Source organism: Columba livia, chromosome 3 (genome assembly GCF_036013475.1).
Source record: "Columba livia isolate bColLiv1 breed racing homer chromosome 3, bColLiv1.pat.W.v2, whole genome shotgun sequence".
NCBI classification, from domain to species: Eukaryota; Metazoa; Chordata; class Aves; order Columbiformes; family Columbidae; genus Columba; species Columba livia.
In genome coordinates this window covers 67356834-67373438 of record NC_088604.1, presented here as the reverse complement: position 1 = coordinate 67373438, position 16605 = coordinate 67356834, and the positions used below count along the sequence as shown (strand labels likewise).

The following is a 16605-nucleotide window of genomic DNA, read 5'->3' as shown; positions in this document are numbered from 1 at the left end:
CCTGTGAACAGCCAGCCTGGATCAGATACAGGGAGCCCGTGTCACACAGGCTGTGCAGGTGGCCCTGTTCCCCATTGTAGATGCTGGGGACCAGCCCTCCCATCTCCATCTCACTGTCGACTCCCTGGCCACCCCCCTGCTCCTCAGGTGCAGCTGGAGCAGGTGGCAGCAGCAGAGCTCACGGTGACTTGCACGAACCAACAGGGTCAAGACTGCAAGAAGTGGATGGGAGAATCATGAATGGAGCAGAAGACAACAGGAAGATAGTTCACCAACACAGGCTGAGACCTGTGGTTCATCTCTTCTTTATAAATGCGTCACCACTGGCTACATAGATTATAAATGCTTTTGGAACAGTAACAATTTTTGAAAATGAGCAGATTAAGCCCTTCCCACAGACTCTGCATTTTAAATCTAATTATGAAAGTTATCCAGATTCCAAGGAAGTTTAAAGCAATCACATGCTAGCTGCAATGCTAAAAGATTGTCCTGCCATTTGGAAGATCTGTGCTTGGACCTCTTAACAGGAGTTTCCTCAAAGATGTTTCACTGGATAGGTCTAGACAAGATGCTAGTATCGCTTAAATTATTATCTTTTTGGCTTCATTGGTTTCATCCTAAAATGTGTGTATGCATGCTTCTGTCAATAGCTTGAATATTATTCCCTCAGCACCAACACTTGGTGACTTGGGAAGAGGATCGTCTAAAGCATATGTGACTCTGTTTCACTGGAAAGGCTGTCAAGAGAAACAGACTTTGTGCTTGAAAAACTCTTCAATAGAGCAAGAGCCAGTCGCAGCGTTCAGGGCAAAGGTCCAGACAATAACTGCTCTAGCACAGGGGCAGAAGATAAAGAAACACAGGATGACTCAGGTCAGAGTCACACCTGTCATTCATCATGATTCCTTCTGTACAGAGAGCGTACAGACCATCACGAGAGGCTGAAAGGGAACCAACCAGCCTGTGGGCCAGGGTGGAGATGTTGGACATCTCGGAGTCCCTATGCTATATTTACTCCAGAAAAGAAAGCATAATCAAATAAATAAAAAAATGAAAAATAAAGGAGACAGAAGCTGTGTCCACACCAGGGATTAAACAGGGCTGGGACCCTGGCATATGGCCGCCTCTGTCACATGTTCACAGAGACATGATGGTTTGGAGAGGGGAGAATTTAGATGTGTACACTCAAGCCATGCTGCACTTCTCAACCTTAAAACGAGAAAGCAGCCCCTAGCACATTTTATTTGGCTATATAGCTGTAGCTGAAGAGTTCCAGTAGAGAGGAAGAAATTTGCATTCAGAAGATGACCAGTGGATGAGCACTGGAGTAGGTCTCACCCAGCTGCAGTATTTGCAGCTGTGCTCCAACACTGCTGGGCACAGAGCAGGCAGTGCCAGGTGTGAGCAAAAGGACTAAAGAGCAATTTTAGATGGGAGGAAGGAGGTTGTGTTCTAGCTGCTTGCAAGGAAAGCATTTTGTGGTCAATGAGCAGTGAAAAGAGAAATGATATGGCACATATCCATCTTAGGGCCAGCACTCTTCAATGTCTTCAATAACTGACTTAGATTCAGAACTTGAGGAAATGCTTAGTAAGTTTGCTGATGACACAAAATTGGGAGGACCTGTCAAAACTCTTGAGGGCAGAGAGGCCCTGCAGAGGAATCTGGACAAATTGGAGAACTGGACAATCACCAACAGCATGAAGTTCAACAGGAGCAAGTGCCGGATTTTGCACCTGGGACACGGCAACCCTGGCTGTACATACAGACTGGAGGACGAGATGCTGGAGATCTGGGGGTTCTGGTTGACAGCAAGTTGAACATGGCCCAACAGTGTCCCTGGCAGACAAGAGTGCCACCCGTGTCCTGGGTGCATCCAGCACAGCACTGCCAGCCGGGCGAGGGAGGTGATTGTCCCGCTCTGCTCTGCACTGGTGCAGCCTCACCTGGAGCACTGTGTGCAGCTCTGGGTGACACAGTAACAAAGGATATTAAGTTACTGGAGAGTGTCCAGAAGAGGCTATGAAGTTGGTGAAGGGTTTGGAGGGGAAGCCGTATGAGGAGCGGCTAAAGACACTTGGTTTGTTCAGCCTGGAGGAGACTGAGAGGAGACCTCATCACAGTTACAGCTTCCTCACAAGGGGAGGAGGAAGAGCAGGCACCGAACTCTTCTCTTTAGTGACCAACAACAGAACCCAAGGGAATGGCAAAAAGATGTGGCAGAGGAGGTTTAGGTTGGACACTATGAAAAGGTTCTTCACCCAGAAGGTGGTGGAGCACTGGAACAGGCTCCCCAGGGAGGTGTCACGGCCCCAAGCCTGACAGTGTTCAAGACTGGACAATGCCCTCAGACACATGGTATGAACTGTGGGGTTGTCACATGCAGGGACAGGAGTTGGATTCTATGATCCTTGTGGATCTCTTCCAACTCAGGACATTCTATTATTTAATATGGTTAAGACCTTGAATTATGTCACATTTCCCTCCTTGAGAAACTCCCTGGCAAATCCACCATCTTCCCTCCTACTGCATGGACAGCTCCTGGCTGCTCCCTGTGTCCCCGAGCCCTGCTGCTATCTTCCCCTTGCCAAAACAGGAGACCTCTGTGTCTGCACCCAGGGTTCATGGCTGAAGGGGAACCCAAGATGGCCCTGCAGCAGCCGGGCTGGCCTCAGCCCTCAGTGGCACCTGGGAAGGAGCAGCTGAAAGCAGGGAGAAAGGCAAATTTGGAGGGGAATGGAGGTGGTGCCAATTCTTCCTCCACCAGAGAAGTGGGCATTGAAGGATGACAGTCACGAAAGGCTCGGAAAGGGCTCCTTGCTCTCTTGTCATGGATACTGGCTGATGGATGATCCAGGAGCATTAGATGGTTATGGGGTAGTTTTTCTACAGAGACTCAGTTAGACATTACTGAAAGCTTTGTCCTGTGGCTCTTCACTCTGGAGCTGCCAGGCACTTCGATTTGTCTGTGTCTCTGGCCTCAAAGGCTGCCTGGAGGACAGAGTGTTTTAGAAATTGGTCTTACACTGAGGACCAGAGCATGCTGCCCTTCGACATGCAGCTCCCTGGCAGTTCTGTCTGGGCAAAGCTTAGGGTTAATGGGTTAACCACCACTTTCAGTGGGTTTTGTTTCCACCTCCCTGAACCAGGTGCCCACACAACTGATTTTCACTCCATTCTTACTTTTGCTGTTCTCCTGTAAAACAAATCCCCCAATACTTGCTTTCCTGAGATGAGGAACAAATCATGGAACATTAACAAAACCATTGGGCAGGTAAGTGACATCAGGACAATGTGTTCCTACAGTGACACACATACATATATGAGAAAAAAGGTTGATTTGAAAATGAGCGCGACTAAGCAGAATGGGGGAGATGTTGATTCCATTTGCTGATTCATGACAGCAGGTTCTGCTGAATGCCAGGGACACTGGTAGGTTCTCCTATTAGCTGAGGGAGTTGCTGCAGGGTTTTTTTCAGTCATTGTCTTCATATGTCTTGATTTTTTTTAAGGAAAATGCTGAATATTGTCTGGAGATCAGGCAATTGTAGAATGCATTTTTAAGAGAATGCTTTTTTTCTGAATGAACCAGTGTGGTGAGGATTGGTTTAAATGTTTTAAAGGAAAATGTATATGGTTCTAGAGTATGTACTGTGAACTCTTCTGATCCTATCTGGTTTTAACCGTGAACTCCATAGCGGATGTATAGATTTACATGTTCAGAAAAAAAGGATTTTATACTTATGGTGAAGAACAGTGAATGGATCCCTTTGCTACCCATTTGGCACATTGTGCTTGGTTTATTTTAATGTATGTGGTATTTCCTTGCTGATACTTTCAGAAAGCACTGGATAAGAGCATGCTCGTGTCCACATTGGTCCTTCTTTTGTGGCACAGGAAAATAAGCTTTTTGTGTTCTAGGCTAGGAGAGAAACTACCATGTTCTTTGCTTTCCTTGCTTATGCCATGTAATCTGGTATGAATTAATAGACTGGAACCTGTCCTGCGTGATGACAAAAAAAAAAAAGCATTTTTGCTTTGTTTTGTTTTTTCTTTTTCTCTAAAGTTGCCTAAGACATAGGACCCTACTTTTCTGCATCAGCTGAAATCTGGACGTTCTTCTCACAGCCAGGCCCAGCATAGGTCTGCAAGCCCTTGGTGCTGGAGGCTTGGGGCACCGGAGCCGAGCCCTCGAGGCAGAAGCTGGGAGAAGCCCATTGGGGGGTGCGGGGCAGCGCGGCCGGGCAGGGGGCTCAGCCCTTGTGCTGGAGCCCCCGAGGGTGCTGGTAAGGGGCGACTCATCCCAGTGAAGACGAGGAGGGGGCTGAAACGCTGAGTCAGCGCCGCGGTGCTGCCGTGGAGGACCGGGGGCCGGGCGGCGCCCCCACCCCGGCGACACCGGCCGTGCCCGGGAGAGGAGCGGCCCCCGGCCGGCGGGGCGGTGAGCAGGGCGCTGCCCCCCTTGGCCGCTCCTTATCAGCCCGATTTGATGCTGCAAGGCGTGTCCGGGGCTCTGCTCATGTGATGGAGCAAGAGGCAGACGGGCGGGGGGACCAGGGGAGGAGGTGATTTTCCTCGCTGGCTCTCGTTCAGTTTCTCTCTTTTTTTTTTTTTTTTTCTCTTTCTCCAATTTTTTTTCCCTCCCCTCCTATCGCTCCCTAAAGGAGTTTGCGGAGAGCGGGGCTCCCTCATTCCCGGTTGCGCCGCCGCCGCCCTCCGCCAGCCCCCGCCCGCGGCTCCGCACGGCCGCGGGGCAGCGCCATGGGCGCCGGCAGCTCCACCGAGCCGCCCGCCCCGGAGGACGGGGACGGAGCCGCCGCCGGGCCCCCCGGCACCCCTCCGGAGCTGCTCCCGGCAGAAGAAGCAGCGGCGCCCCAGCCGCCGGCGGAGCCCGCCAAGGTAAGGCAAGGCGCGGCGGGGAGCCCGGTCGAGGGGACGCGAGGGGCGGCTCCCACCGCACCCCCGGTCCGGGGAAACTTTCCCGCCGCGGCGGTGGGCACCTGCCGCAGCCGGCAGGCACCCTCTGGAGCGGGCGCGGAGCCGGGGCGCGGCGGCGGCCACCGGCGGGGCCGGGACTGCGCCATGGCCAGCGCCGCAATCATAAAACTCCCGCCGGCGGCGGCGGGGCGGGGGGCGAGGGCGGCCGAGGGGCCGCCGCCGCTTTTGTGTGCGGCCGTGCGGGTGGGAGAAGGGCCGCACCCACCCGCAGCGGGGTCTGCGCCAAGAAATCTCCTGACTGCGGTCCTGCAGCCGGCTCGCAGCGGTACCCGGGGCTCCCGTGGCTTTCCGCAGCCTCCCCCCGCCATCCTCTCCTCTCCCGGGGATGCAGGTGGGAGGCGCGTCGGGGTGCGGCCAGCCCGCCGGCTGTGCGGTTTCTTCAGCTGGGCGCCAGTCTCGGTGTGTCCCCCCACACCATGCCGCACCCCCCGGTCTCAGGCTCACCTGAGCCGCAGCCCCCCGCTCCGGGCGGGCGGGGAAGGGGGCGGCGGTGGCCGCGGCGTGGGCTGTAGCCATGGCTTTGATGCTGCCTGGTGTCATACCGCATAGGGGAGAAAGGGGAGTGACTCGCTAACTCTCGGCCAGTAGGGAGTAGAGGAGCTCTAGGTATATGTTATTTTTAATAAAGACGTTGAAGAATTGAAAGAAATTCTTTTAAAACATGTCTGGTGTTTAAAAATAGATTATGAATGAACCCATTTATCCCTCTGGAATAGGCGTGTTTAGGGGATTCTGGAACTGAAAGGGAGGTTATGTGCATCTACATGTTTACATAGCATTGCTTTGGGGTTAGGAGTTGGTTTGTTAGGAGAGAAATAATGCAACGTTATACCGAGATCCCCTTCGTTAGGCTCTTCAGAGTTTGGGTACTCAGAGCAGGGTTATTCAGAAGTTTCTGTTGCTGGTGTGTGGGTGTGTTAGAGCTTGAGAACTGGTTATGACTTTGCTTCTTTGACCTTGTGGTTCAGATTTAACTTTCAAGTTGAATTTCCCATAGTTCCTGGCTGCCCCTAGACCTCCTTGTGTGTGTTTTGACAGATTTGAAAACCACATTGAGAATTAACTTTAAATTAACTGCCATTTATTTTATTTTCTATTTAACCAAATAAGCATTAGCAATTGGTGTTGGTTAACAAAATATTTAGCAGTTGTGTTGGGAAATTTTAGAGTTCAGATGCTGAAATTTAGACATGAGAGAATTTATAGCGGGCAAGCGTTTGGCTTCTGTGGTTGTTTAAAATGAAGATAACGTGACTTTGAAGAAGGGACTTAGTATTCATAGCCATATTTATTCAGTTATGGGAACTAAGACTGTTAAAAAAAGAGAATACCATTGATGCTGTTGTCAAATACTTCTTCTTATTATTATTATTATTGCAGTTTATGTCTTCTATGCTTTAGGAAAACGTTTTCTAATAGGTTTTTACCTTATTATTTAAGTAGAACTGTTTAAAGGTGGGGAAGCTCTTTAATGATTTCACTGCTGTAGAAGTATTGCTACTGTTCTTCTGAAACAGTTGGTTTTGCCTTCCATTACATTAAAATAAAAAGAAAAATAAGTTTTAATGAAGTTGGGTCATACTTTTTTTTGTATCTCATTCAGCCTGTACTTACTAGAGTAAGCTAATTTCATGCAGGTTTGTGACACAGTTTTTTATCGCTATTCCTTTCAGCCCTTTGAATTTGAAAATTACCAGATCCTGCACTGCCCCTGGAGAAATCTGTAAAAGAGCTAATTTGTTTGCAGAAGATACAATGGGGACATCTTGAAGGATGGTCTTCTTTCTTGTGCTTTCCAAATGAAACCCTTATCACAACCCCCTCTTTTAGAAGAAAAACTTTGAAAACTGACTTAAATGGAATCCAACTTGAGTGAGCCTTGGCAAGTCAATCACAAATAAATTGTCTAGGCAACTAGTCTCATATGGGTTATAAAATTCCACAGCAGTTGTGCTTTTTTTTGTCACTTGAAATTCGTTGAAATATTTGATCAAGTTTCTTTCATTAAATAGTTGTATTTTGTACAAGATAAAAAACCTCTTTCCCCTTTCTTCTAGAAAGGGCCAAATTTATAGCCTTTAAGCTGGTTTGTTATTCACAGGAGACTCTTTGGCCAGATACCAGCTTGTGAGGTGTCCTAGTTACGGGAAGGGGGAGTGTACAGTTCTGTGTTCCTTACTTCTGCAGCCCAGGAGGTGTGAGAGACCCTGTAAAGCACTTGGTCTACAATGGAAGAGAGCTTTGGGAGATTTTGGGTGTTGGCTTACAAGCACTGAGAGTTAAATGTGGGCTCAAAGGGTTAGGACCTCAGCCGTTCACCCCATCCTTTCACAAGTTGCTGGTGAATTACACATAAAGCGGCTCCAGATTTTCCAGCCCAGCCTGTTATTGGGACTTGAAACTGGTGTTTTGGTTTGGGTTTTTTTTACTGTAGCAGACAAGGCTTGAACTCTGGCAGTAGAGGAGCTTCTCCTTATCTCACATAGCCACCCCGCTGCGGGAAGCCTCCTCTGTAGAGAAGCGTGGCAGATCCTGGAGGTCCTAATCCATTTGCATGCCTGAATTGAATTAATCAGATCTGTGAATCAACACCCAAGGTCTTGTTGAAATCAAGGGACAGGGTGTGGCTTCACAGAAGGCTGATCTGTCTGATAGAGTTATCTCCTTGCTGTTTGAGCAGCAGTACTCTTCCCCCTCCTCTTCTTCCCAGTCCCTGTTCCCTGTCTCGCCCCAGGTGACACAGTCCCACCTCACACCACGTCTGGTCCTCTCCTTGCCTTTCAAGAAGCAGGTTAAACTCACTAACCCTTCAGGAAACAATGGATAATTTTTTAAAAAATATTTTTTCTGGGGCATTTCCCTGATGTATTAGTGAATACTGTTGACTCCTGTGATGCTCAGGTAAGACCCAGAGCCCGGACGAGGCACGCATCTGCAGCAGGGCACGAGGTGAAATGAAAAAACTTTCCCTGTCAGTAGCAGTGAGCTGGTAGACCCTGTCTGCTTGTGAAACCTCCATCAGACTGCCCTGAGGAGCACAGAGGCCTGAAGCTTGGCCTGAGTAGTATTTAACAGATTTCAATAATAATAGTGCTACAAGTAGGAAAAAGATCTTTCTCATCTCACAGAGGAGACCAGACTGACAAAAGCTTTGAGGTGTCTTGTGGGATGTGTCCTGTGCTCCTGCCTCCTCCCGAGGCACCTGCAGCTTCCTCTCTGCTGCTTCTGGCACTGGCTGAGCTCGTTCCAGGAGCTAACCCCCCTAGAAAGCTGTTCACCTTCTTTGGCAAGGTCATTCTCTGCTGATTTAGCAAGATGTATTGGCTTCTGGGACTCGGACGGCAGAAGTAGCAGGTGCAGGGGACCAGGCAGGACCTTGTGACTGGGATTGGGCAAGTTGGTGGCAGCACATGGCTAGACTGGTTCAGGCATCTCCATCTTGTGACCTCCCTCTCTGTTCGTAGCTGTGACGTGCCTCTCACCCGCCTTCCCATTTGGATGCTGAGCATCAGGGAGAGCTGGGAAAATATGTCGGTGCACTGCCGCCTGCAGCCGTGCCCTCCCAGGTCCCATGGGGCAGAAAGCAGCTACAAGCCTCGTGGGTGACGCAAGGAGAACTGCGTCATCCTGCCAACATCTCAACTAAAGCAATTGCCATCCCCACCCGCTCTTCACTGGCTTTTGTATTATTTAGAAGCTCAAGGTACCAGTTTTAATACAGGTTTCCTTTTGCAGCCCTGCGGAGGGAGCAGAGCTGAGTTGGAGCAGCTACCTGAAATGGCGTAGGGAATAACACTTAAAGAGAGAATCTGGAAAAATACTGGCATGCTAATAATCTATTCTTGCAGCAAAATCTAAGTTTGGCAGAGATAATATTTTGCGGCAATTGATGGCTTTAAAACCTTGTGTAGTGAATTCCTGGCTTGCTTGCAGGCGAAGGCCCTTACTCAAGAGCAGCGAATCGTTCAAATGGTGTTTTCGAAATAGTTCCCGTTTCTGAGTAGTAACTTGATTATGCTACCTGCGTTGTAATGAGAGCAAGTGTCTGCTAGACAGTAAATATTTGGAACTGTCTCTTCTAAAGAGGTTACCAGCTGAGATGTCAGAGTGTCTTATTGTCTGAGCGCCTGACAAATAACAGCTGGGACAGACTTACATCTGCTGTTTAAACAACTGCGTTCTGGTGAGGGAGCTGAGTCAGCCTGAAAACACTACATTAGCAATGGTAAAACTAAGCTTAATCAAGTACCACAGGAAAGTCCCAAGACTGCGTCTCTAACAGCCCCAGTTTGAGGCATTTGTTCTGAATGATGAGGCTGCAGGGTTTTCCTGGTTTAACAGGGTCTGATTCCCTCTAAGTGCTTCTCTTCCGACTGGGAAGGAAGAAACTGATATAGTTTGGTGGTAAGGTTTGGAGTTCTGCCCATGCCTGTGGGGTGGCTGGGGAGAAAGCATAAAAATGCCTAATTGAAAAAATGCACAGTGGAAATTGGTGTCATGGATCCCCCGAAAGCGTGAAATAACTCCCTAATCACACAGGAGATAAGAGGGAGGTGGGAGAGGCAGCGTCCGGGCACTTTGAAAGCCAAGGCAATTAGCTTGTGTTTGATGTGATGGAGGCTAAAGAGATGCAAAGAGGAGTGTCAAGTCTTTGATAGTCCTTCTAGTTGGAAATGCATGCAGTGGTTGTAGCTACTGAAACGAGAGTAACTTGCTTTGTGCTCAGTCCTTGTTCTAACTGAGCCTTAGCGTCTGGATGAGTTGTACCCATGTGAACATCTAGGGTAAGGTGGTGTCCGAGGACTGCTATGCAGAAAGAACTGAAAGATTTGAGACTCAGGAAGGAGTTCAGGTTGGGTCAGGCTTAAGGTGTGGACCAGAATGACAGGTTGGGAGTAGTGCCTCCTTCACAGGTTGCAAAAAGAGATCACAGAGATAATTTGGGAGCAAAAACGATTTGTTTTGTTTCAGCCATGTGGATTTTGAGGGTAGTCATCCATAAGGAGGTTTCACAAGCACATCAGATTTGAGCATTAGGCCAGAAGATCTGAGGGAAAGGGAAGGAGAAGGCTCTTGACTTGGTCTGCGCGAGATGTTACCCAGAAATAAGGTATGGAAATTAAGTATGCTGTTACATGCCTGATAGAATAAAGGCCTTATGTTTTCTCCACCTGGAATTTGCAATGTCCCACAAACCTCTAATGCTTTAGCTAATGCAAAACAGGACAAACTGCTGTGAACAGAGAGTTGAAATGACCTAAATTCAGTTGTGCAGGTTTTTTTTTTTTTTTTTTGTTTTACTATTTGTTTGTTTTTTCCAAATGTTGATGTTTGAAGATCTTTTTAATGAAGTGGTGTGTGTTAAGAGCAGACTCACTGAGCAGACCAACAGTGCTGCAAGCTTTCCCAGAGTTTCAAAATCAAACTTCAGGAAAAGTATTAGAGACCATTACGTTAGTTTGCTCAGTTGTTCAGACAGCTGGATCTGGCTATTTTAGTAATCTAATGTAGAATCAGTGTAGCAGGATTAACAGAATGAGGCAAAATTAACTCTGGTGTGTTTGGGCCTGGTGTGAGGAATCCCTGGAATGATTTGGGTCTGGTACAAGGAATGTTGGGAATGATGGTGATTGCTGGTGGGGGAAGGAGCTGGGTGCTGCTGTGAAGCTGGGTGCATGAATGAAGTGTGCGCTAACGTACAGTGAGAGAACAGGGACCTACTCTTCATCTATATCTCATGTAATTCTTTGTGTTAGTTTTCTCTAGACATTTTAAATTCTGTGTGCATTTAGTGGAGTCAAACAGTTGGACCTAATGCTATATGCAAAATGGAGCAGAAGCTGCTGTTACAGTGACATGGGCAACAAGCCCTATGCATTTTAGTCTAATTAGCTGTGTGTACACCCTTTGCTTCTACCTTTGTGGTGGATATGAGGGAAATCTTTAAAAAATAAGTGCATGATGCATGGTAGTGGCATGATAGAAGCCAAAATGTTGCTTTGGGGATTGCCTTTTTTTGGGGAATGAAGAAGCTGAAGGATCAGTGACCTGGGTAACCAGTACTCTTTGGTTTCTCCTGCATTTATGAGACAACACGTTCATAAATTAATTAATAATCAAAAGAGACTGATGAGTGTGTGCCACAGAAACCAGATAGATGTTGATAAACCTGCCAACTGAAATGCCTCATTACCTGTAGATAAACACATGGAGTTGAATAACGAGATTCCTAATACCGTTAATTTTGTCTTTTAAGGTTTTCACCTATCTCTCTAACCTTGGACTTTGTATTTGTCTAAGCTTTACAACAATTCTCAATGGAATTAAGAACACAGCTCACTAAATTAGACATAATTGGACCAAACTGCGGTTTTGATCCCTTCAGAGAAATGAAGCAGTTAATGTGAGTGAAAATGGAAATTAGTTTCTTTTGAGGACTAATGCAGAGGGACAGACTGCACTGACCCTCATAAAGAGCCTGAGCAACTTTTTCCAGAACAGAGAAGTTTTTTTTCTTTTGTAAACTAATGATGCTGTTGTGTCTTCCTTCACGTTACAGCCCCCCCACCCCAATGCATATTTCTTCTCCTTTGCGCACATTTTTAATTTGAAAAAAAATAAATACTATTGTTTTATTAGTTTTGATTATCCAATTATTTAAGTAGAACACTTGATTTGGAAATCTAAATTTGCCCTCCTGTAGCCAACAATCACATCAAACTCTTTCCCAAGAGACTGGGGTAAAAAGGTCTCTGTGCTGTGGCAGGGTTGGGTTACACTGCAGGTCTAGTAAAATTTGAAAGTATTGAGGTTTTGCATATATTTACATTTTTACTCAGTTGTGACTGATGGATCCTGCTTTCAAAACAGAGCTTATGTACAGAGTGAACAAGGATTACAAATATAGTAGCTGGTAGTAAAAACTACCTATATTCTTACATTTAGCAATGTTTTTACATTTGATTCTGTTCTTACTGGAAGGTATCACAGCATTTTACAGTTGGAAAGGGTCATCTGCTAGATTCAGTGACTTCTGAATTTTGGTCACAAATCTTTGGGATGTTGTAGAGTCACTGTTTTCCTGAATGCATCACAACTGTAGCATAAATTCAGAGCTGGGGAAATATTAAGTGTTACCACAGTTAATATCTTGTCGTAACACTCAAGGCTCAATATAAAAAAGAGACAAGTTGTACTGCATGGGGGTACCCAATCCCTTTGTATGCTGGTTCCTCATAGAGTACACAGGTCCATATTAGGTATATAGGCATGTGGTACACTATGTGTGTATACTTATGACTCTAGCTTTAAAATGGTTTGCTGACTGGGGAAGGTTTGGAAAGAAATACAAGGAAATGTTTGAATCAAGTGAGGAGTGCTAACATATTCAGTGCTGTTGCCTTTCTTGTGACTTCAAAGAATTGTTGGTGCTAATTCTGGGAGTATCATCTTGAAGTGTACATCCATGGATTTATCATCAAATAGCCAAGTGTCCTTAGAGCCAGGAAAGTTGTTCTTTTGTTTGCAGGAGTAGCAGTTGTCTTACAAGAATGAATGAGTAAAATTTATCATTTAAAAAAAATTGTCCTTTAATAATTTTGTATGGAAGAATCTGAAAGCCCTTTAAGAATTAGGTCGTTATTTTCTGTGTCTATGTGTTGCTAGTTCTTAATCAGTTACTATCATTCCATTAATGCTGTGTGCAACTGCAGAAGAGCTTTCCAGAGTTTACATGCCTTTGTTCAGTGGTGTGGCGTTTTTATTCCTCCTGAGTCCCCCCGTGCTTCAGATTTATGAGAAGGATGATGTGAGAAGCGGGAATGTAATCTGAGTGTTGAGCCATTCTGTATTTCTTCTATTTAATATCTGGTCTCAGCATGTGAAGACTCTGAAGCCAAATTATTCCATCTGTGGTACTGGCAGTAGAGCAGAATGGGGTCCTTTTTTGCGAGGTGGATTATGTGGCTGTGAAAGGCAGCTTTGAGGAGTGCAGTAACTCCAGGTGGAAACAATTTGGCTTAATTAAGGGCTTCTGAACTGAAAATTTGGAACCCAAACGCACACTTTGTTGCCTGTGGAAGTGGGGTATGGCACTTCTCTCGAATCCTGCCTGGCGCGTGAAAAAGTGGTTGAATGATAAGAGAAAAGCTGTTTGCCTGGCACGTGGTATGTTGATTTGAAATTCTGTTGCAGCAGGCTAATTGCTAATAAAAATAAATAAATGGATCTCCCCATTCAGAAGCTTGGTTTAGTGGGTTTTGGAAGAGAATCATCAGGAATGTGGCATCTTTCTGATCCCAGTCTGGCGCTTCAAGCGTTTGGATGTTGCATTAGACTAAAATATGGGATGTATCTGTGGCTCCTTCGCTTAATTAACATGGCTTCACTGGCAGTATTTTGGGAGTACAGCTGAGTAATAAGACAATGATATGTAATTAAGGTTTGCTATTCTACCGAAGGAGCTGTAAACCTGCGCTTCAGGAATAGGGATTGAAGACATGGTTAATTAGTTGAAATGGCTTCTGTTGGAAGGTAACACCATTGGTTGGAAAGCTACTTAATTAAACAAATAATTAAAGGGTAAGGAAGTATTTTCTAATGGCCACAACATATTTCATACTTCTAAAATAAAAAATATGCTTCTGAAAGTATCTTCCTTGTTATATGGCAAGCCAATACAAATTCTAAAAATAATTAAAATGTGTCAAATGTGAAAGCTGAAATATTTTTTTTACATCTATTAGCCAATCTAGGGGAAAAAAAAACCAACAAAAACAAACAAACAAACAAAAACGACAAAAAAACCCAAATATTATAGTGCAGACTCCCAAGGAATTACAGAGCTTTTTCCCTCCCTGTAGGAATAATCCCTGCCTAATAACTGAGGCCCAAAAATTCTAGTTTTGATCCCAGTTTCACTGAATTTCCTCATGGGACTTATATATTCCACTTTCTGTCCTGAAGAGTTCATGTTATTTGTAGTTGTATTGTTTATGATAAGATAAGCACATTAGCAGAGGAGCGATACCAAAGGCTGTAATGTAGACAGGGTTCATGCATACACCAGAGGAGTTATGCCTGACATTTTGAAGAATGAAACTATTTTTCCGTTAGATTCATGTTATCCTGGAGTTTTTCTTCATGCTAGAAGCCAGTTTCTACACAACGTTGTAGGCCACTGTCTGCAAGACTTGCTTCTTCCACATATATCATGCAGGAGAACAGTAAAATAAATAGTCCCAGATCATGTCTTGTGTGGTGTTTGTTTAGTTTGGTTTTGGTTTGTTGTTTTTTGTCCTTGTTGTTGGGTTTTTGTGTTGTTTTTTTTCCTCACAGGACAACTTTAAATTATTAAAGATAATAATTTTGAAAAGGAGCAATTCTACACCGAAGTATTAATTTTCAAAAATGCTTGCATGCATATATGCAAAATGAGAATGAAAGAACAATATTTTGTGGAGGGAAAAACCTGGCCTAACACTAATGCTCTTTTTTTTTTCCTTCTCTCTTTCTCCTTCCTTACCATCCTCCAAACAATACCTCACCATGAAGGTTTTAGATGCCAGTTTACCAGTACCTGATGCTAAAGAAGACAGTTTGGAGCACGATGCCCCACCACAGGAGCCACAGCAGCCAGGAGCTGCTACAGCACCTCAGGAGCTGGATGGGCAGCAGTCAGAGGTGGCTTCACCGCTCCCAGAACCACCTGGAGAGCAAGCAGAGGCTGCTGGAACAAATGGTGAGTAAAATCCTGTGTTCGATGGACAGATTCTAGAGGCCTGAATGATAAATGGAGTGAGGAGTTGAAACTGGGCTCAACTAGCCATCTCCTAGTGAACAAGTAGTTACCTAAGCAATCTCTTGGTTGCTCAAGTGCTTCTTCTAGGGCATTGTTTTGCTGGGACTGTTTTCTCTTATAGCAGAGTTCAGGTAATAAATGGGTTGTGGACTGAAGGTGTCAGTGGGAGGGGGATGCTACCCATTCCCCCTTAGCAGCCATTCTCTGCTTTCGTGCTAAGAGTTTCTGCTGCATAAGCCTGTCTCTTCCTTCATGGGGCCCAGATACTTTTATGTTCATATATTAGTGGTAATAAACTATTTTGAACTCACAGGAAAGGTCAGGCTGTACAAGATTGGTGTTTAGCTTCTGGATTAAATAACAGAGAAGGCCTTTAAAAGGGCATGAATTTCAAGTTAATAGTCAAAGATCATAATTCTGTTTGAATATTCACTGCTCAGTTGTAGCTTCAGTTGTACAGAAATTGTGTTCTTAGGATATGTATGAAGAAGAGGTGAGAAGCTCCCTTTGAATGCAGATAGTTACACATGACCAAACACATGATGTGTTGTGGATGTAGATAGTATTAAGAATTTGTAGATGAGCAGATTGCATGAAGTCTTTGCTTTCTTTGATAATAATCTCTCATGTGTTTGTGTGATGTTGCTGTTTTAGTCAGGTTTTATTTTACTGTTGTCAGTGGAACGAAGCCTACACGTTAGCATAATTTATATGAAAGGGAAAACAATTCTACAGGTTTGCTCTCCAAGCAAAAGCACCCTTTACAGAGACAACACAGCGTGTATTTTCTGGTAACAATATCTGAAAATGTCATAATCCATAGAGACAAATAAAACGTGTCGGGTCAAGCACTGAAAAGATAGTTCTTCAAGTAAAGACTACATTCAAATATTCATAACTGTTTAAATCCACTCCTCTAGACCTTAGAGTCTGGTCCACATGTCTTCGGGCAGATGAATAAAGGTGGGGAAGAGGTATCTCTTAAATGCTCCATGCAGAGAAATCTCTCCACATAGAGAAATATATCATTTTAGCTCTATACTTCACGTTCCACACTCATTCTTTTGTCTTGTTTGTAAAGTCTATAAAATCGGAAATAAACCATAATGACACTGAGCTCTGAGGCAACACAGGAAATTGCCTGCAGTAAAGGAATGATTATGATTGAGGGGTTTGAGGGTTGATTAGTTTGTTCTTGTTGTCATCATATGAATCTCACATTCAAAAGACAGTTTAAGAGATGATCTAGGGTCATCAAAGCTGCCACTATCAGATTAAATTAACTGGCAAATCCGGTAAATTAACTGGGAAGTAGGTGATAGCAACCAGAGCAAAGGCTGTGAATGGCTGGCCAAAGTTTCTGTGTATCATCGGAACTTTGGAAGTATCCAACATAATCCATAGAAATATCATACTAGGTCATCACCTATATTAGATACAGATCCTTTACATTTTATTTTATTGTATTGCATCCCTTTGTACTAGCAGTAAGAGCTGATGGAGCATTATATTACTATACTACAAGTGTCCACAGTAATACCTTGCCGAAACCTTTGGCAGCAGAATTTGAGACAATTTATACTGTAATTAGGTTATAGAGAATTTCAATTCAACACACAAACAAAACAACACAGAAACAACAAAAAAACCCCAACCCCTAAGTGACAGTTAATAGGCAAAGGAGCAAATGTTTCAGTACGGAGAAACGAAAATGTTTCACGTGGTTTTTGTTTATGAGGGGTAAACTACTTATGGCTTTTAACTAGCATCTATTGAGGTTTGGTCTGCATAATTTGGGGTGAAGTGCA

At 44.9% G+C, this 16605-nt stretch overlaps 1 protein-coding gene across 2 annotated transcripts in view; it reads left to right on the top strand.

The window, feature by feature from the left end:
- The first annotated feature begins 4601 nt into the window (after window positions 1–4601).
- AKAP12 (A-kinase anchoring protein 12) overlaps window positions 4602–16605 on the top strand; it is a 31948-nt gene continuing 19944 nt past the window's right edge. Inside the window, exons 1-2 of one of the 2 annotated variants that reach the window (XM_065057407.1) lie at window positions 4602–4899; window positions 14551–14737. In XM_065057407.1, the coding sequence (XP_064913479.1) occupies window positions 4762–4899; window positions 14551–14737 (325 nt within the window). In that variant the 5' untranslated portion in view covers window positions 4602–4761. Of the gene's footprint in view, window positions 4900–10075; window positions 10109–14550; window positions 14738–16605 lie in introns of those variants that run through there. The other variant, XM_021294847.2, reaches the window with a different exon arrangement.